The 21,743-nt window shown below is 39.7% G+C and overlaps 1 protein-coding gene across 1 annotated transcript; it reads left to right on the forward strand.

Moving 5' to 3' along the window:
- Nucleotides 1-5,086: 5,086 nt before the first annotated feature.
- On the forward strand, nt 5,087-21,117 carry si:ch73-109d9.2 (uncharacterized protein LOC565042 homolog). The gene is made up of 8 exons (XM_046867446.1): nt 5,087-5,816; nt 6,840-6,976; nt 7,101-7,206; nt 7,861-8,983; nt 12,468-12,534; nt 15,738-16,053; nt 16,835-16,959; nt 19,762-21,117. Exons 1-8 carry the CDS (start codon nt 5,558-5,560, stop codon nt 20,866-20,868), a joined length of 3,240 nt encoding a protein of 1,079 aa, XP_046723402.1. The 5' UTR covers nt 5,087-5,557; the 3' UTR covers nt 20,869-21,117.
- The last annotated feature ends 626 nt before the right edge of the window (nt 21,118-21,743 follow it).

Consider the following 21,743-nt stretch of genomic DNA (forward strand, 5'->3'; position numbering starts at 1 on the left):
TATACATATATTTTCTATAGTTTATACTAATTTATTTATCTACTTTATTTTTATCCTTAAATTCTATTAATCTTTTATGCTTAAATGTGTATGTGACAAATAAAATTTGACCTTGAACATTCGGAAATCACCCGTTCACCCCCTGTACATCTAACAAAGACAGCTGTAAGAACCAAAGATTTCAAATTTATTCTCATTTCCACTGATCTAATGTCCATTTCTTGGCCCAAGCAATTCTCTTCTGCAATTACTTGTTCTTCCAGAGTAATAGTTACTTTGCCACAATTCAGCTATTAAAGGCCTGACTTAGATATATGTCTGCCACTTGAACTCAGAGAAGCATTTATGTAAATTAGTGGTTTTTAGGGCTGGTAATGCAAATAAAATAAATGTAATCATATCATATGCAGCAGAGGTAGGTTTTTGTCTTCCTTTTCTGGAACGGGTCCTCATGAAAGCCTGTTTCCTCATAGCTTTTGATGGTTTTGGCAATTGCACTTAACACTTGACAAGGCACACCTGTGAACTGAAAACTATTCCAGGTGACTACCTCATGAATCTGATAAAGGTATGCCATGAACAATCTTTGGACAATCTAAAAAATAAAATCTAAAAAATAAAACATACTCTTGGCTTATTTGCCTGTGATTTTTTTCCCCCCTTTTTTCATCTGGCATTTAAATTTTCCAGTTAATGCAGTACAAAATTCAACATACAAAACCAGAATGCTTTGCATGTTATATAACTCCTGATGATGCAGTTTTACTTAATTCAGAGCACATTGATTACTGTCTGGTTTGGCTCAGCTACCAAATCCAGGATGCTGAGCAGATTTTGTGCCCTTGTCTATCAAAATCTGTACACCAATAGAGTGATGAAACAAGCATTCAAAATTACAGTGAATATCATACATCCTACTTACCGCATTGTTGAACTGCTGCCTTTTGACGAGTGCCACCGAGCACCAAAACTTCAAGACAGATGAACGGCTGTTACCCTCAGGCAATCCACTTCTTGAACATGTAAACTCATTCAAATTCAATCATTTTGAACATTGTACATTTCTCGTGAAGGCATCCAAGCTTTGAAAGAACACATATAATATTATTTAGTAAACAAAAAGTGTTAACCAACCCAGAATATGTTTTATATTTTCGATTGAAGTACAGTATCTCACAAAAATAAGTACACCGCTCACATTTCAACTACCATTGTAGTATATCTTCTCAAGTGAGTTTACTTTAGAAATAGTAATCTCGGATGTCCCCTGCTCAAGAGCCGGTCAGCTTCTGCACCTGATGTACAGCATGAGGACTCAACTGTTGCAACGTTTATTTTTGATGACAGTTTGGTACAGTGTACTTGTTGGCTGCTTTTCCTTCACTCTGTGTGTGTGTGTGTGTGTGTGTGTGTGTGTGTGTGTGTGTGTGTGTGTGTGTGTGTGTGTGTGTGAGTGTGGGTGTGGGTGTGTTTATGTGTGTGTGCTGTCAGGGCCAGCAAGGCCTTAACTCTATCAAAACCACTGACTTTCATCTTTGCTAGAGTTGATGTATGCGGGTGGTGCAGCTGTGGCTGCAGTGAAAGGAGATTTGTTGAATTGTGTTCATTGGGTTTCTTGCTTCAGTAATGGAAATAAATCTCACTGCTTGAAATACTGTACCTGTCTGTGATGGCGTGCTGTTATACTTTGGTGTAATAACTATGGTGGATTGTTTCAGGTAGGACACCACAGCACTTTCCATTTGTACATATAACATCTGTAAATTCTGCATACCTTCCACTGGCTATACCTTCTGTCAAATATTTACTGCACTAATACAAGATACATAAATTTGTATGGTCCAATCAAGCAGACAAAAACATGAACATGATAAAGAGGACATGCGGCTTTGCATGGTTGAGCGACACAGCTTTTATCACTTAGGGTGTACTCACTTTTGTTGCCAGCTATTTTAACAAATGTATGTTGTATGTTGAGCAGTAAATCTATACTGCTGTACAAGCTGCACATTGACTACCTTAAAATGTATCCAAGTTTAATTTCTGTATTATTGTCATTTGATAAGATTATACTACAGTGGTTTCTGAAATGTGAGGGGTGTACTCACTTTTGTGAGATACTGTAGCTACATTTAGTTTTCATTACAGTTTGTCACACTCATGGTATTTTCTCATCAGTCAATTTACAGCGCTTTACAACTGCCTCAAATTTTTTCCCAATATTGTATGTGTGTGTGTGTGCTGTCAGGGGCAGCATGGCCTAAACTCTACATAAACCACTAACTTTCATCTTTGCTAGAGTTGCAATGAAATGCAATGTTGAATTGTGTTCATTGGGTTTCTTGCTTCAGTAATGGCATTCATTCTCACTGCTTGAGAGACCTGTCTGTGATGGAGCGCTGTTATACTGTGAGCTGTGGTGTGATAACGATGGTGGATTGATTTAGGTAGGACACCACTGAAGGCCTAGGTGTTTATTTATATATCATTTATTACATTACATACTTTCACATTTTCTATGCACTTTCAACTTGCACATATAAAATCTGTAAATTCTGAATATGTCAAGTCATGTCAAGTTTATTTCTATAGCGCTTTTCACAACAGACATTTTCTCAAAGCAGCTTTACAGAATTTTAAGAGTTAAGGTGAATGATGTGTATTTATCCCTGATGAGCAGCCATGGAGACTGTGGCAAGGAAAAACTCCCTTAGATGACATAAGGAAGAAACCTTGAAAGGAACCAAACTCAAAAGGGGAACCCATCCTCATTTGGGTGACATCAAGAGTGTGATTATAGTCTTTACACAATACAGAACACTGGAGAGTGAGAACTAACATGAGCACTGGAATGTAAGATTATGAGTAATGTCCTTTTTACAGTCTTTTACAGTCATTTGTGGTTATAAAACTAGGAGCTACTGAGCAACTCATAAAATAGATACAACACCAGCTTCTCCATGCCAGAGCCTTCAAACACTCAAGGAGGTCCAGTGTCCAAACTCCACATAAAGTGGGATCCAACTGGCGCTGTAACGTCTCTAGATGGTTCGGGATGTTTGCGGGGTCGGCATCTACTTCTTTAAAGGTCCACAATCTTCATGAGGTGGGATATGTCCCACTGGCTACACCTTCTGTCAAATGTTGAACATGATCATGAACATGATGATGATACAGCTGTTATCACTTAGGGGGTACTCACTTTTGTTGCCAGCTTTTTTAACAATAATGTCTGAATGCTGAGTTATTTTTTGAGGACAGTAAATCTGTACAAGTGGTTATTTGAGTTACTGTTGCCTTTCTATCAGCTCGAACCAGTCTGGCCATTCTCCTCTGACCTCTGGCATCAACAAGGCATTTGCGCCCACTGAACTGCCGCTCACTGGATATTTTTTTTTTTTCTGACCATTCTCTGTAAACTCTAGAGATGGTTGTGCGTGAAAATCCCAGTAGATCAGCAGTTTCTGAAATACTCAGACCAGCCCGTCTGGCACCAACAACCATGCCACGTTCAAAGTCACTTAAATCACCTTTCTTCCCTATTCTGACGCTCAGTTTGAACTGCAGCAGATCGTCTTGACCATGTCTACATGCCTAAATGCATTGAGTTGCTGCCTGAGCAGTTGGACAGGTGTACCTAATAAAGTGACCAGTAAGTGTATATCAAGGTTTCATTTCTGTATTATTGTAATTTAAGAAGACTACTAAAATGGTTTCTAAAATGTCTGGGGTGTACTCACTTTTGTGAGATACTGTAGCTATGTTTACTGTACATTTGATGACAGTTTGGCACACTGATGGTATTCTCTCATCAGATTCATGAGCTATTCACCTGGAATGTATGGAACCTTGAATATATGGAACTATCTTGAGGAATTCTCAGAAGTGTTGCATACTTGTTGGCTGTTTTTCCTTCACTTTCTGATTCAACAAATTCCAAACCAGGTCAATTAGTTTTAGAGTGTGACTGTAGAGGCTGAGTCATCTGATGCAGCACTCACCAATCACCATTTTTTAACAAATTGCTCTTTTGTAACCTACAGCTGTATTTGGAGACATTGTCCAGTTGAAAAACAAATGATGGTCCCACTTAATGCAAACCAAATGCTGTGCTGTTTTTTTGTTGACTACATAATTCTATATTTGTTCTGTCATAATTTTTGTGTCTTCAGTATTAATATACAATGTTGAATACAAAAAATAGTGTGCCCAAACATTTGACTGCTACTATATATATGATCTCAGCATCATCGAGTCTGGATGGGAATACATGAAGAGACAGAAGGATTTGAGGTGCTAGAAGTGCAGGTGTACCTAGAAGATTTGATGCTGTTTTGCAGGCACAGTTTGGTCACACCAAATATTGATTCGATTTGGATTTGTCTTCTGTTTGTTTTCTTTTCATTCTGTTATTTTGTAAATAAAATTAATCTTTTATTTTTGAAAGAAGTGTCACTACAGCATTTTTTCACAACTGCCTAAAATTTTGCCCAGTATTTTGTGTGTGTGTGTGTGTGTGTGTGTGTGCGTGCGTGCGCGCGTGCGTGCGCGTGCGTGTGTGCTGTCAGGGCCAGCAAGGCCTAAACTCTATATAAACCACTAACTTTCATCCTTTGCTAGAGTTGATGTATTTGGGCGAGGCAGCTGTGGCTGCAATGAAAGGAGACTTGTTAAATTGTGTTTATTGTGTTTCTTGCTTCAGTAATGGCATTCATTGTCACTGCTTGAGAGACCTGTGTGTGTGATGGAGCACTGTTATACTGTAAGCTGTGGTGTGATAACGATGGTGGATTGATTAAGTAGGACACCACTGAAGGCCTAGGTTTTTATTTATTTATAATTTATTACATTGCATATACTTTCAAATTTTCTATGCACTTGCACATATAAAATCTGTACATTTTGCATACGTCCCATTGGCTATACCTTCTGTCTAAAATTTTAAACGTGTATATAAACCTCTGCCAGCACCCCATTCTAAATTTTAATACTAGTCCACTTGAAATAGGGCACTAGGTAGTACAGATAATCAGTGTTGAATGTAAACACATCCGAACCATTACGGTGTTACACTGTTTTAGTCCCCCGTTCACACAGCCTAGCCTTGCCTTGCAAACACTGCACCAGGACTCATTTCCTTTCTTCTCGTTGCATTTCGGTATCACTACACGCTTATATTCGCACTCTAGAAATTATTTATTAGTTTATAAATGTACATTTGAGCCAGTTTATTGTATGGTGTATTATTTTGGCTAATTGTTTTCTCTGGATGTTAACGTTAACTAAGCTAGCTATAAATGCTACTAGCTGTTGCTACTGCTTCGTAACGAATAGCAAGATTGGCAAGATTAGAGATATTTCGGAAACCAAAAAAAAAGTGAAAACATATGAAGAACGAGGTCAAAGCTCAGAAGCAGTAGTTTTAATAGTTTAGTTGATGCTTTAAAACGTTTTACGAAAAAAAAAAAAAAACAACAACAACAACAAAACAAGCAGGAGCTCGGCCTGGTCTGGTTTTTTCGCTTCAGCTCATTCTGCATTGATATTCACCCCGAAGATGTCTGAGATCATCCTCACATTTCAGACCCAGCTGTCTGGGGTCATGGAGACAGTGTTTAAAGCTGCTATATTTGAGATCACCAGGCTGGTGGAGGAAAGCTTCCTGGAGGAAGTGTCCCGGAGTCGTGAGCAGGTGGAGTCTCTGAAGAAGAAACTGCAGTGGTCTGAGAGCAAAGGCAGGAGAAGATGTTTAGAGTGTGCCAACAACAAACTGTCCGCTGAAGAAAAGCGAGACAAATCTTCTTCGGTCCAAACAGGTACACAAATCCGTAGTTTAGTGGTTAACTCATTGGACTTTGGATCAGAAGGTTTTGAGTTCAAATCCCAGCCCCAGCAAGATCAACACCTGAGCAGGGACCTTAAACACTCAGCTGCTCAGTTCATATGTATGAGATTAATGTATGTCGCTCTGGATAATGGTGTCTGATGTGATGTTTTCGGTGATTCTGGTGATGAATGAGTAGTTGGTGCTGTATATGTATTAATCCTTAGTGCCTGTATATTTACAGCGAGTTCCAGGAAATGGAATACTGACCGATTTGACATGATCATCTGTCTGATTGTTTCACGTACGCACTCGTTCCAGTGCTTTTCTTAGTTGTCATACCTCACAACATTAGGATGAATATTGTTTCCACTGTGTCGTGGTGCATCACTGACGAACCCTTTGGTACAGGACGCAAGACAAATTCAAAGAATGTAGCAAATTGCGCAGGACACCGGATGTCTTCAATGTTGTCTTTTTGTGTGAAGTATTCTAGCTGCCTTAGAAAAGAATTTGTTGGTGTTTGCATTGGATGCTCTGGTACCTTCTGCCTGATTGGGGTGGATTCACAATTCCATTGGCTTTTGCGGCTTAATGTCTTGTTGAATGACGTCTCATGATAAGACCTAGGGACAATTTAGAGTAGGCATTTTAGCTACAGCATGATTTCGAGATGTGGGAGGAAACTAAAGAATTCAAAGGGACAAAGAGAGAACTTGTGAAAGAGAGTAATCAGAGCAATGTTTCCCAATGTAACACAATGGCCATAGTGTTAAATATAAATCTTAACTATAAGGTTTTACTCTCCGGTATCACTGTTAACTCTGCAACCAAAGAGTAAAGGGTTTTCTCTAGTAGTGTCCTTAATGAGAAATCAATTAGAGAATATTTCTACCACTAAAAATACAAAGGCTTTGTAGGAGCTACTTATACAATGAGCCCCATTTTCTTTTCTCATGGGCATCATTTACTATGATTGTGGTAAGCTCTTTGCATTTTAACAATCATCCCGTAGGTGCGGAAAATGCTCGGATTCTTAAACAGGAGAGAAGTGTGGAGGAGAGCTGGAGAAGCTGTGGAGCCGAAAAGGCCGTTGAACTCTCTGGAATGGTGGAATCCGAGCCCGGATCCAGTCCGGTTAACGCTGCCAAGGTGAGCAGGATGCACGAGTGTTCATTCAGTAGAAATATTAACTAAGAGTGTCCTGAAATCACATGATAAAAAAAAAAAACAAGTTGTATGTTTTGGTGTTCTGTGTGTTTGTGCTTTTATACAGAATGCAGTTCAAGAGAAAGGAAAGATGGACTGCATGCTTAAATCCGAGTCTGCTCAGACTGCCACTGCTACTGAGCTACAAGAGGAGTGGAAACTGAGTACTGAAGGTATTATGAAATAGTTAATCTTATCCAAGAAAAAAAAAACACGACGTGGTATCAAAAAGTTTTAACGGTGAAAACTGGTGAGCAAACATGAAAATTTCACATGAAACTGGGCAGACCGTTTTGGGACGAGTCGTTCGATGCGTTTTGAGTGGTTTCAAGTGCTCAAGAACATTACTGAAAGACCGAGAAGACCCTCAATGAGCTCAACCCCTGTAAACGTCAAAACCATTCTGCAACTTGTGCATGCCGATCGCCGGAGAACGATCTCACTTCCGCACCCACTCTACTCTTGGCTCTTGCAAACTTCGCCTCTTCCCCGATGATGAAGATACAGCTCAGAGGTCGCCATTTTGACACCATTGCGAAGATCCGGCGCGAATCGCAGAAGTTGCTGGAAGCGTTTCGAAAGGAAGACTTCCAGGTCGTATTTCAGAAGTGGCAGGAAAGTTGGGGCGCTGTATTGCTGTGCAAGGGGACTATTTTGAAGTTGATAGTATGTAAACATAAATATGTAAAGTACTTTATTAGCGCTAGTCTCGAAACTTTTTGATACCACCTCGTATCTATGATGGGTGGAAATTTCAACTCTCTACATACCAGTCTTTGGTTTCACTGTAGTTACTGTAAAATTTACAACGTTTACTTTTTCCCCAGTAACAGAAGGCTCTGATGACTCTGCTCACAATAAAACCTATAGTGAGCAGGAGCTGCAGCAGATTCAGAACGACTGGAGCTCTGGGTTGGATCAAGCTCCTGACACTGAGCCAGACATGGACCATATCCAGGGTCTCCTCTATAGAACTCGCTATAACATGGAGGACTTGGGAAGCTATAGCAACCAGGAACTGGATATGGGAGGTATGAATGGCCTAACAGACCCTCCTCACAGAGCTGGAGAGGTTTTGGGGTTCGGTGTGCTACCAGGATCTTTGCAGACTGACCTGGGTACATCTGAGGAATGCCGAAGATTGCTCAAAAATAAACGAGGAAGCAAGGTCTCACCGACGTTACAGGATGCCTCAGATACCCGCGACATGGACTGTTTGCTTATTAATGAGGAGGGCTACTTGCAGGATGTAAGCGGTCTTTCCCAGGCCGCACATTCCGGAGACTCGCAAGGAAACCCGATATACAACAGGGATACGGTTAACGATGGTGCCGATTGCTTTTACGGTGGAGATGCATTCAGCCAGCCGCTAGAGCTGAATAACGGATCTGCAGGAATGCTGGGAGACCGAGATGACAGAGATCATTCTTGCTCTCAGTGTATGATCAGTTTCCCAGACCAGGTTTCCCTCAAAGCGCATTTGAACGGCCACCGTCATCGCAACGTCACCACGTCCTACGTCTGCAACCAGTGTGGAAAGAAGTTCCCTCAAGCCTGCAACCTGAAGGTTCACCAACGCGTGCACCAGAGGGAGGGACTGCACCTGTGCAGCCACTGCGGCAAAGGCTACACGTCCTTCAGCGATCTGCGGAAACACAGATGCAGCCAGTCTGGAGACAAACCCTACAGCTGCTCGCTGTGCGGGAACAAGTTCAGCCGCCTGTGGAACCTCAAGCTCCACCGGCGCATCCATACACAAGAGAAACCACACCGCTGCAGCATGTGTGACAAGAGCTTCACCCGGGCGGACATCCTGAAGGTCCACCAGCGCACCCACACTGGAGAGAGACCGTATTCCTGCAGGGTGTGTGGACTCACCTTTAAACGCCTCGACCATCTCCGATCACACCAGCGGAAACACGGGGCCAATCTGAATAACCCTCAGAACTAGCCGTCTGTAGAATATCATACAGCATGAATTTTCTTTTATATAAAACGGGGACTCATTTACAGAATTGTAGAACATTGAATCCACCACATCTCAGTGAAATCTTAGAGGAATGGTGGGAATGGTAATGGAGGAAGTAGCAGATTTTTATATGAAATGATCAGAATGGTGTATAAAATAAGCAGATTTGTTCTAAAGCTGATATGATGCTTTACGGATTACCCACAGCTCTCCGATGGTTCCTCAATAGGTACTCTTATTTATTACCGTATATTGCAACTTTAAACTTTTTAATTCTTCACAAATATTTTCCGCAGGAGTGTTTTGAAAATGATTGTGGTATTTTTTTTTTTTTTTTTTATCTTAATATTAGATATGACAAAAAGTTTCAGTAGGCTTTTACAGAGCATCGATTTTTCTCATTGGTGGTGAGTCAAAAATTCATTAGCAAACTCACTGGCCAAGTTGCATGGAAACCTAACACACTAAAGCAATAGCTAACATCAAGTACCTTTGTCTGACCAGCTGGATAGCAGGTTAAGTGCATTAATACAACTTAAGGTAAACTGGCAGTTAGATTATATGGTCTTTATCATCTTCGAACAGGGTTTCTGAGGTAACACTTCAAAATTGCAACATGATGTTGGTCAGCTAGGAACTTAAAATCATCCCACCGTTAACCAGGTCGTGCCTGGGCCTAAATGTGTAGTGAAAGTGGAAGGCTTGTGCTTTAGTGAGAGCATCATGGTATATAGCTGTGAAGGACATAAAATGTAAACATGCACATCAAATGAAAACTTAAACGCAAAGCCCAAAGATAATACTTTTATTCCAGGGATCATTTTAAGTCATTTATTTGTGATATAAAATGCATATCTTGTCCAGAGCTGTTTTATTTATTGGTATTATGGAAATGGGAAGGTGTTGGATTTTGATTCAGAGGGAGTTAAATTTCCGGCACGGCCGCGCTGTCACTGCGGGGCTTATCCCTTATCTCTCAACTGTTTAATTCTATAAAAATAAGATCATTATAAGTCGCTCTGAATAAGTGAATCTGCCAAATGCTGTAAATGTATTTGTTTGAATAGTGTACATAGTGATGATTGTTATGTATCTTTCCATAAATCATGCAAACTTTCCTGAAAATAAGGGGTTTTCTCAGATTCTTATAAGAAATTCCAAAAGGCTGCTGTTGTATATGATTTTTTTACAAATAGATCTGACCTCTTAAATTGACTTTCAGTTGTTAGTGTTCGTGTAAACTATCCATGTTGTACTGCCAGGGGTGTGGAATTACACCAAAATGGATTGAATACTTTTTTGCAATTTAAACCTAATATTTAAAATCGTTAAAGAATCCTAAAAACATGAGCTGAAATGCAAACATTTTCAGTGTTTTTGTAAAACAGGCTTGAATATTCATACACAACGGAAACAGCAACCTGAAGACATTGCAGAGTACAGTTCTTTGCCCTGAAGAAGCCTAAGGGAGATCGTCCCTAGTTCTAGTACTATTACATTATTCAACTTTTGAATTGTAAAAAACCCATTTAAAAAGAATTGTAATTTTCCCCTACTGCCCTCTCGAATATTTAGCCATGGTAGTTTGTGATACGCTTTAAATAAATGAGTGTTAGTAATTTCTCTATGTACTGTTACTGCAGTGCCTCTGTTTTTGTTTTGCAATCTGAGACTTTGACTTTTTTTTTTTTTTATTACTATTTTAACAATGAATGTTTGAATCCAATTTACATGCTATTACTTTTATCTGATGTCTATTATTATAAATATTTTTGGTTTGGTAGGATGCCGCTTGTATTAGTCTCCCGCGGATATATCAGTGGGCACCAACTCACTTGTACGTTTTTACACAATTAAAAAGACAAAGTGTAAGCACTGTGGGTGAAAACTTTGTAAGTGAAGCCTACAGACACCAAAGAGACACAGGGTTATGTTCATGTTGAATATGCACATCTAAAAAAGTCGATTATACGAATTATTATTTATACATAATACACATTGATGGTTTGCCTGAAAATTCCAAGTTGATCAAAGTTCATGAAAAGAAAATTTTATACTTGCATTTGTAATTACAAAGAGAATTTTAAAAAGTCCATATTTTAGTAACATCTCACCCTAATATAATATAATATAATACAGTAAAAATTAAACACTTCAAGGTAATGTTTTAAATTAATACAAATATAAACACCTGCAGCGTTTGTTACGTTTACATTCCCATATACATCTTCAGCAAACACTCTTATCCAGAGCAACTTTTAAATCTATTTAATAGTCTCCATGAGAGCACGTCCTCATGCTAGGTCACCAGGTCATGGATTAAGAATATCTGTCTAAAAACCCTGTTGGAATGTTAAAACATTTTAATAAGAAAACAACAAATAATAGAACAAATCCTGATAAAGAGATACAACTTTATAGCCATTGCATAGTACAGGTACACAAAAAACAAAGTTAGCAAACTGACAATATATAAATATGCAAATATATACAGCATGTAATATTAACAAAATGTTTATACAAGGGCTTAAAGACAGCCAGGGAGAGTTCATACTAAAGACAGAGAAGAGTATTAAGCCTTGTGAGGGGTTATAGGATTAATTGATGCCTTAAGTTCGCATGCATCATCCAGCTACAACTCAGGAGTTGGACGATGTGTGTTTTTTAAGCAGATTTTTCCCTGTCATGAAAATGTGCCAGAGGACTCAAAATAAAAGTAAAGGCCTATGTTCATTTAATGCGATTTACAGCAAGCATTATTCAATTAAGCTACTGGATTGCTTGTATTTGGGAAAGTAGAACCTGTACATTTCTATATATATATATTGTGGACAGATAAAAATAAAAATAAATAAAGAATAAACACATGAACAGGATTAATACAACAAAAAAAAGTCCTAAGTATATCTCTGATTGAGAATAATAATTAACTTAAGTGATGTAGCTGAAGAAAAGGAATGGTCAGAGCCAGATTTTACATGCCTTACTGACAAGGTTTGCATTGAGGACACACACACAGTCCAAATTGAAATATGAATCCAAATATGGAACACATCAGTGGTGAAGGACTACAATTCACACTTATCCCAAGGTCAGTGCTTAACATTGCAAAAATTGTGTATATTTTTATACTGACATTTATCTTAATGCTACGTTCACATATGCATCAATTTTATTGCTACAAGTAGCTAGTAGGTGTTCATATTTTTACAAGTGGGCATTCCACAAATCAGGAGAACTCTTATGTGAGCTCTAATGTCATCTCTAGAACGTCAGAACAAGGCGTTCCATATTTGCATCAAGTTAAACTTTTCTAAACTTTGCAATGTCGGACATGCTTCAGGTCTGCTGGACAAAGTCAGGTACTAATTTAAATGAGGTGTTTAGTAGGGTTGAGGTCAGAGCTCTATAGTGGGACACTCAAAATCTTCCTCTTCCAACCATGTAAACCATATCTTTATGTAGCAAAGACATTGCCTTGCTGGAACTCCTTTCAGGAGATCCAAACAGTTCAAAGAACATTCAAAGACAAGTATAATTGTGAGACTCAAGCTTTGTAGTAACAGTTTAGAGAAGAACCACACATGGCAGGAAAGGTCAGGTGTCCCAATACTTTTGTCCATATAGAGTATACAGTAGGGTGACTTGTTGCAGCCACTGCTAAAAGTTACCATGACAATGATTACGACTTGCGCCGACATGAGCAACAGTGATTGTTAACACTAGATGTGATCAGGTGACAGTTAAGAAAAGTTTAAGTTTATGCAAATAAGGAACAGAATGGGGAACTTGGGGGTGATGACAGTGGAACACGTGATGTGTCTCCTTGCATCACAAAAGTAGGAAAGCCCAAAGTAGGCGACTTTGAAGTACCACAAATGCAACTTGCAACAATAAAATGATTGCAAGTGTGAATGTGGCATAAGAGTGTTGTTCACAGTCTTCTGACTGGTAGCACAAAGGATGCAGAACAACAAAAGTTCTCGAGTCAGAAATGTTAAATAGGAAAACCTGCACCTGTAACACAATGACATGCAGGTCAAGGGCGGGTGATGGACTGGACAGACAGAGCCTATTTTACACATATAAACCCTAAAGAGATTAAATGATTAAATTTTTATTAACTTGGTTTGATTCGGCAAGGTAATGTTTCCTATTAAATATCACATTTTCCATGCGCACACAGCTTATTAGAGTCATGTTTTATTCCCTGGCTTTCGGTGTTTTTGATGCAGTCTGTGAATAGGATCTAAGCTTGATTTTCATTATTATTTGATGGAAAGATGTAGGATAAACCAAGAATCCATTAAATCTTTGCACTGCTCTTGTTGCTAATAGAATTCAAATATTCACTCATTCAGCACAAATGAAAATATACATTGCCCATAGTCCATAGTCCTTGTAACTGGAACTGAGTTGTTACTGTAGCGCAAATATTTGTAGGCTATTTTCTTAGGACGGAATGGGAGAGTCATCAGTACTTGGGCTCTCACAGACCCTAATCATTGCAGCATTATTAGCTTTTTTATTACCCGTTTATTGATAGGAACAATCTTTTACACAGATATGTAACTAAGTTACCTAAACCATGTAAGTATATTGGTGATATTCACACAAATAATTACATTCAATTTAGAGAGATAAATAGGTTATAAAATATGAATGTTTATTTTAGTGCTTATAAGTTTAACCCTTATAATGAGTGAGCCATGGCAAGGAAAAATTCCCTGAGATGCAATGCGAAAGAAACCTCGAAAGGAACCTGACTCAGAATGGAACCCAATCCTCATCTTGGTGGCACCAAACGGCCATTCATTATAGTTTTATCAATTTTGAGTTGTGCTGTACAGTGATTGGGCCTTAAATGCAGAACTGGTCCTGCAAAATGCAGTCGTAAGCCATTATAGATCTCATTCCCTGTGCTCAGTTGAGTGTGAATGAGAAGGTATGGCAGAGCTCTCAGCTTCTGCACTTCATTGTGATTAGAGATTAACTCTGCAATTTTTACAATACAAATAATCAGAAGTGAAATGGCATTTCTAACACAGATCAGAGAAAAAAAGGTTTTTGTTAAAAAAAAAAAAAAAGGGAAGATGTCCTGCACATAACACAATACTGTGCATATTATATTACTTTTATACACGATTTAATTATTAATGTAATTATTTCATACTGTATACAATGGAAATGTAACTCAGCTAATCATAATACAGAATTTTCAAGAACATTTCCAGCCACTGTGGAATGAAAAAACAGCTATGAAGTCTACATGAATATAATGGAGTTCATGTAGTAGTTAGCTACAAAAGCGGGTCACAAGCCCTGACTAGTGCGCACTCGGACCATCTAATTAAAGGACATGAAAACGCTGACGTTATTGTACGTGTGGCCTCAGGTGGGCAACTTGAAATCTGATTGTTCGAAGCAATAGCTTTTAAACAACACATACTTTACACTACACTAGATTGTGCAAATTCTGAAGGCTTAAACGCAGAGCAACATAATGTTATGGTTGAAATCTGATTGAATAGAAACTCCAACATAAACAGACAATACTAGCAGCACACCCAGAGATCAGCTATAATTATTGGGTATAATTTACTACATATTCATGGACAAAAAATATATATTAAAACGCAGTGGTGAACAGTAACTGTAATAAGTTACTGTACTTAAGTAGCTTTTTATGTATCTGTACTTTAGTGTTTTCATTACATTTCAAAGTCAAATATCGTACTTTTTACTCAACTTTTTGCGAAATCACTCATTCCTTTTTATTTACGAGTTGATAACGCAGCAAGCCACCAATACGCGTGGAACGAGCTCAGTTTCTAACTTGGTTTGTTCGCCGCTTGGTGACGTCTTATCACAAACCTACAGTTCAGCGTCAGTTCAACAACAAGCAGAACATTTAGGGAGGAATAAATGATGGAAGAAACTCTTGACTCAAACTTGCCACAACAAACCGTGGCCTCATTTGCGCAATTTTTTTTTGAAGTACTGTAGTTAAAAACAAGGTGTTGGGCTCATGATAATTGTAATAGATATCAATTAGTGTTTGACTCATTAATATTATTCTATTAATAGATGAGTGTGCTAAGAGTAACATTAGAGTAACATTAGTGAATTAAGCAACAGTATGGAAATGATCATAGGAACATTATAGCTGTAATAAATCATTTGGATACATTTGTAGGCAAATACTTGTGTACTTTTACTCAAGTATATGTTTTGTGTACTTCGTCCACCACTGTTAAAACGTAAATAAGTGATTTTGTCAGAGTTTAGCCAAGTAGAGAAGACCTCCCTGACCCTGATGGTGTGAGGGTATAGTAAGCAGTTTGTATTTCTGGCAACGCGTTTTCACGTGTGTCCACGCGGGACACTGTACAAATGCGTGACGTCACCGAGGATAACACAGGTTCCCTTTTCTGGAGCGTTGCGTCCAACCAAGAGTAAAAGCTAATCAGTCCGCGGGAATTCAACCACGTTCCTGGGTTTTATGGGTTTTATTTGTGAACGTCCACCCAGAATCGACGCGTGTAGCCGAGCAATCAGGCACAGAGCACGGGGGGAATGAGTGCTGGGTTAGCCGGGGAAGCTAGTTTTGCTAGGAGCTAATGAAACACGCAAGGTGTCAAAGACATCATCCGGGGATGGAGTGATCAGCAGCGGGAGGTCCAGTGCACGTTAGTGTCTGATCAGTCAAAACAAGGAGGGTGTTGTAGTGATTGAAAAGTGTATGGGACGCGACGAGGCAGCAGGATGTCGGATTCGCTCCTCGTGACGTTTCAGACTCAGCTCTCCGGCGTGATGGAGACCGTCCTGCGATCAGCTCTGTGCGAAATCACCAGGCTGGTGGAGGGAAGCTTCTTGGAGGAGATCGGTCGTGGGAAACGAGAGGCGGAGGTCTTAAGACGGAGATTGCAAATCTTGGAAAGCAAACTGGGCGAGAGGGACAGGATCAGGCGAGTCAGGTGTACAGACTGCGGCAGAGCCGGGCTCTCCAAGAAGGACATCTCTGGGAGAGACCCCAGGAGCCAAAGTGAAGGTCGGTCACCCATGTGATCTAGAGGTTTTTCTACATGTATTACATTGTGCAGCTTTCTTTGAATGTGAGTGGCCAAAGGATGTTGATATTCATCAGTACTTGGACAACTGACAGAAGGTTGTGAGTTCATATCCCACCACTACCATGCTGCAAGTTTTGGACCCTTGGCCTTTTAATAGTGTAAATGATCTGGATCTAAATCTCTCTGGAAAAATGGGGGGTCCGCTATACAGTCTGCATAAACGACAGGTTTATAGTTTGTCCCCTCACTCTTTCTGTAGTACAGCGGTTTCATGGGAACTTGTAATGTAATTTGATGATCTGCATATTTTAATTATGAAATGATAAAATAAAAAAAACATTGAGATATCAGTGATCATCTATGTGGTGAAGTTTTCCTGTTGGGAAACGTTGCATTCATGGAAAGAGTCTCCAGTTACAGTCAGTAGGTCAGTTTTCCACCACTGGAAAGTCTTCAGGATTTTCCCAGTTTTATTGTCAACAAGATAAAACAAGCAACTCTCTTGTGTTACTTTAATTAGAGGTAAAAGAGGGAACGCACCTTCTGATAACAGGAAACTAACCTTACAAACAAAATTGACTGTAGACTAATTATTAGTTCATATTAATATATAGTTATTAATGAGAAATTGCTGTGGAATTAAAAAGGAATAAAATATATTTCAGGAAGGATGTAAGAGAAAAATCAAATGGCACCGTTCTTAATTGTTCGACATGTAGAACGTGCAGCTGAGTGACCTATGGCTTTGGATTGACGCAGGTGCAGAGTTGGTTTGTGTTACAAAGCAGGAGGGTGTGTCCGAAGCAGGCAGGAGAATCTGCGATAAGGGAAGCGTAACACCAGGTCAAGAGGCCACGTCAACCATCCCTGACCCTGAACTTAAGGTGTAGTATGGTGCACATGCAACCACTTCCATTCTTGCTGGTCGTATTAAACTCACCAACGTAACAGGTCATAATGAGGGGTGTTTTGCGATACTGCTTTGATAAAATACTGCAGTAGAGAAATCTGAAGTAGTTAATGATTTTTTTTATTGATGTAAGTGCCTATAATGGAAGAGCAAATTGTATTTCTGGGTGTCTTTTGTAAAGCAAAAACATGACAGTACTGTTTTACATTGTACAAACTTAAATGAAAAAACACCTTGAACTAATTTTTGCGTATTTACACTGGCGATCAAAATTAGAGAACAATTTATAAACAATTGATCAATTCTGAAATAATGTCATCTTCACTGCTCAACAGTTGAGGGAGTTTTTGTCCTGTCTTTACCATGCTACCAGAACACCTTTTCCACAAAATAAAAAAACATTATTTTGCAGAAAACACACTGATCGATATTAGAGAACACTTTCAGATACCTCCCAGTTATTGGTGTTAATCTGGCACCTGGTGCTAATTTCCTTGATTATCTGTAAACCCCTATTTAACTGGCAGCCTAACTTCCAGTTTTACTGACTCTGCAAGATGGTGGGCCGTTCTAAAGTGACTGAAAGCCTCCGGCAGCAGGTTGTCCAGATGAAGGCCAAAGGGATGACCCTATCAGCCATAGCAAGACAAGTTGGTCGTTCCAAATCTGTGATTTCAAGAATATTGAATCTTTACAACATAACAAACTAATTCAAGTCCGCCAAGAAGGCTGGTCGTCTATAGAAGACAAATACAAGAGAGGACAGGATACTGTGGAGGATCTCAATGGGCAATCTTTTCCACACTGCAGCTGGAATTGCTCACCAGTTCAGCGCTGAACAGGGTAAGGATCTGTCTCGTCATACAGTGTCTCGACGGTTAAGAGCATTTGGACTGAAAGCCCACTCTACAGTGACCAAACCTCTCATTAGCAGAAAGAATCAAAAGGCTAGACTAAGCTTTGCTGAGGAGCATGTTGTGGGGACAGAGGAGAACTGGTCCAAAGTTCACTTCAGTGATGAAAGCAAGTTTAATTTATTTGGGTCCGATGGGAAACATTATGTTCGGCGACAAACTGGAGAAAGACTGAACCCAAAGTGTGTAAAGAAGTCAGTGAAAAGTGGAGGAGGAAGTGTCATGGTTTGGGGCATGTTTTCTGCAGCAGGAGTTGGGCCTCTTATACAGCTACATGGCAAAGTGAATACAAATGTTTATCAGAACCTTCTTTAACAACATATGGTTCCTTCCATGTGTTCATCACCCAATCAGCCCGCAGTGTTCATGCAGGACAACGCTCCATGTCACACAGCAAAACGGGTAAAGCAGTTCCTTGAAACTGGAAACATTGAACAAATGACATGGCCTGACCAGAGTCCTGATCTCAACCCAATAGAGAACCTCTGGAGAATCCTTGGTGACAAAGTTATGGCCAAGAAACCCACTACAGTCACCGAACTTTGGAGGAGACTGGAAGAAGAGTGGACCAAAATCACACCAGAGCAGTGTGAGAAACTAGTGCTGTCCTGTGGCCGCAGATGTGCTGAAGTCATTCAGAGCAGAGGCGTGTGCACTTCCTACTAATTGCTGACTGTTGTAACCTTCAGAAAACTTCTTTTTCCATGCTACAGTCATTGTTGTTCTCTAATTTTGATCAGTGTGTTTTCTGCAAAATAATGTTTTTTTAAATGCCTTAGTTATTTTGTGGAAAAGGTGTTCTGGTAGCATGGTATAGACAGGACAAAAAAATTTCTTCAACTGTTGAGCAGTGAAGATGACATTATTTCAGAATTGTTCAATTGTTTATAAATTGTTCTTTAATTTTGATCGCCAGTGTATATATATTTTCTCGTTGCAAGAAAGACCTGGATTTTGTTTTTTATAATATGTAATGTGATAAGTCTCTAAAAGAAAACTTTAAAAACTTCTGTAATGTTGTGCCATATGATCCTTTGTTACAATCTTAAGCAGTCAGCAGATACTATGATACAGCAAAGCGTAGCTGAACATGCAGCAATGGGTGAGATGGCAGAGATAAAGAGGGTTTCCAAACCAAATTCATTTGCACAATGTGTTTTTCCGATTTTATGAAAGTAGGTCATTACTATGAAGGACAATTTTGTACTGAGGAATCAGGGTTTCTGCGGAGTCTTAAAAAGTAAAAAATGTTCACAGGTCTTAATTTTCCCATGTCCATATAGCGCTACCTCTAAAGCACATTAAAATGCTCATGCAGCAGTTGTGTTGTGTTTTTTTTTTTTGTGTTTTGTTTGTGTTGTAATTCTTTCCAAATATAATTTGCTGTAATTATTACTACAAATGAGACCAACATGCAACAGCCAATCAGCTTTCTGTTACTGGTGCGAATCTCTCTTGGATCGTACCGCAGACATAAAACGGATTTAATATTTCAGCAAGCGATACTTGGCTTAAAAAAGAAAGCATTGAGGTCTTAGTTAAAGCCAGTTGCTAACAATGTGTGTGTTTTTGACAATCGGTTTTAAATTCATTCTTAATGGTGTGTAAATGATCTTAAAAACTCAAATTTGACTTGGTGAAACCTGCAGAAACCCTGTGAATAACAAAACCTTTGGATACTCATTGTGTGGATGTTATTATCACTTAAACAAGGCAGATCATGTTAGCAAAAATAGCTTATGTATAACGTGTCTCCATAGCTTGAATGTGTAATGCTTGTGCTGCTGCTGCCACCATTAAGAATGGGTTTCACTGTTATAACAGAGGGGATTTAAAAGACTGTCTTTTCCTCTTGTTTTCAGGCTCAAGTAGATGGAGCGAAAGTTGGTGGGGTGGTGAAAGAGGAGGTCGCTGAGGCCTCAGGCGTGCAGATCTACTCAACGGCACCCTGTCAAACCACAGCAGATCACAGAGTATCCCAGAGCCACAATGCTGGGGAAAAATCAGGCATCCACACATCGCAGCCTGAGAACTGGCTCCCTCCAAGAGACAAGGTACCCAGTACCAGTGCTGGAATTCAGGATTCAGTAAAGCAAAAAGCACAATCAAAAAAGCCAGACACGAAAATGGATCACTTGATGCATACATCTCATTCGCAGCCCGAGCTTACGGGTCCTGCGCCATCCTCTGTGTCCCCCAATGTGAACCAGCAGATAGGCACTCCAGAATCAGTGGCCATTAAACAGGAAGTTGTAGTGGTGCTTCCTCCAGAATGGGAAGAGTTGGACAGGGCGAGGACAGGGACAACGTCTACGGCAAGCAGGGTAAGTCAGGTCCAGGAAGAGCTCCAGCACAGAGATCCTCTGCCTACAGGAACCTCAGAGGAAAGCAGTGTGGTCTATCCAATACCTGGTGGTAAGGAAAGCCGGTCGTCTCAGGTCACGCAGCAGCTCAGGATGCTGGTTAAAAAACAGCCCAAATCTGCTGAGCACGCCAATGTTCAGCTGGCGTCAAGTTCTAGCACTGTGAACGTGTCACGGGGGCATTCGCTCCACAAGAGCTCCCCTCTGCCCAAACCCTCTCAGGCATTTCCACATCTCCAGCGCGCCTACGCAGATGAGAGAGCCGTCAGTGCCTTGCAGTCTGGAAGAAATATCCCACAGACCGTCGGCATTAGGACACACAGCCACGTTGGGCACCATGTGGTGAGGACGCCGCACATCTGCTCGCAGTGTGGTAAGGGCTTTTCGCACCTCTGCCACTTGAGAGCTCACCAACAGATACATACAGGAGAGAGGCAGTTCTGCTGTGGACTCTGCGGCCGCAGCTTCACCAAACTCAGCAACCTGAAGGCACATCGCAGAGTCCACACAGGGGAAAGACCTTATATCTGTATGGACTGTGGAAAACGGTTCACGCAGAAATGCAACTTAAAAAGACATCAGAGAATTCATTCTGCTCACCTGTGACAAATGGGTCAGAGACTATCATCAGCCTAACTGTGCTTATTAAAGCGTGAAGAGGTTTTGTGTTTACAGTGTGTAACTGTCCTTATGTGCAGCTGTCTCTGTTTTTGTATATGGGTGTGTGGATCATCTCTTTCAGATATGTAAGCAATATTGTACTCAAGAACATGCATAGGTCTAGTTCTTTTCCATAGTCATACAGTTGAAGTGGCACCACTATGAATCCGATCCAATAAAGGACCTTTTTACGTATTTTGTTCATCGCTGTGAGTTTTACGGTTTCTAAACCAGGCATTACAGCATCAGGTTTAACGAGTTAACATTAAAAAAGTATTCTTTAAATGTTTGAATCTTGTTTTGCATTTATTCAAATGAGGAACTATCTTGGTTTACAATCTATACTTTCCTAGGAGAATATTTAACTCGACGCAAGAAATATTCTCTCAACCAAAAATATCCACCCAACAGCAATGTGCTCCTTAAAGAGTGTCATGGTAACTGTCAGGTCTCTGGCCTACCAGTAGACCAGTGTAGTGCTGTAATGATTCCTCGAGCAATTTGATTACAAAAATTCATAGAGGCAAAATTTATCATATATGATGATGATCATGATATTTAGAAATAAATAAATAAATAATACACATTTCTCTGCCTTCTGTTTAACTAATGCAGTTTTATAAATTAGTGAAACTAAAACAGCTATTCCTATTCCAGCTATAAGAAATACAGCCACATGTTTGTAATATCACTGACCTGTGAAGAAAGGGGAAGTTGGAATAAAACACATTCCCTTCTATTCTCTACATTTAATTTGCAACTTGGATGTTAATTAGAAGTGGTAAAGTGATAGTGGTTAAGGCTCTGTGGTACCGAATGGA

The sequence above is a fragment of the Silurus meridionalis genome, chromosome 2, assembly GCF_014805685.1.
Source record: "Silurus meridionalis isolate SWU-2019-XX chromosome 2, ASM1480568v1, whole genome shotgun sequence".
Classification (NCBI taxonomy): Eukaryota; Metazoa; Chordata; class Actinopteri; order Siluriformes; family Siluridae; genus Silurus; species Silurus meridionalis.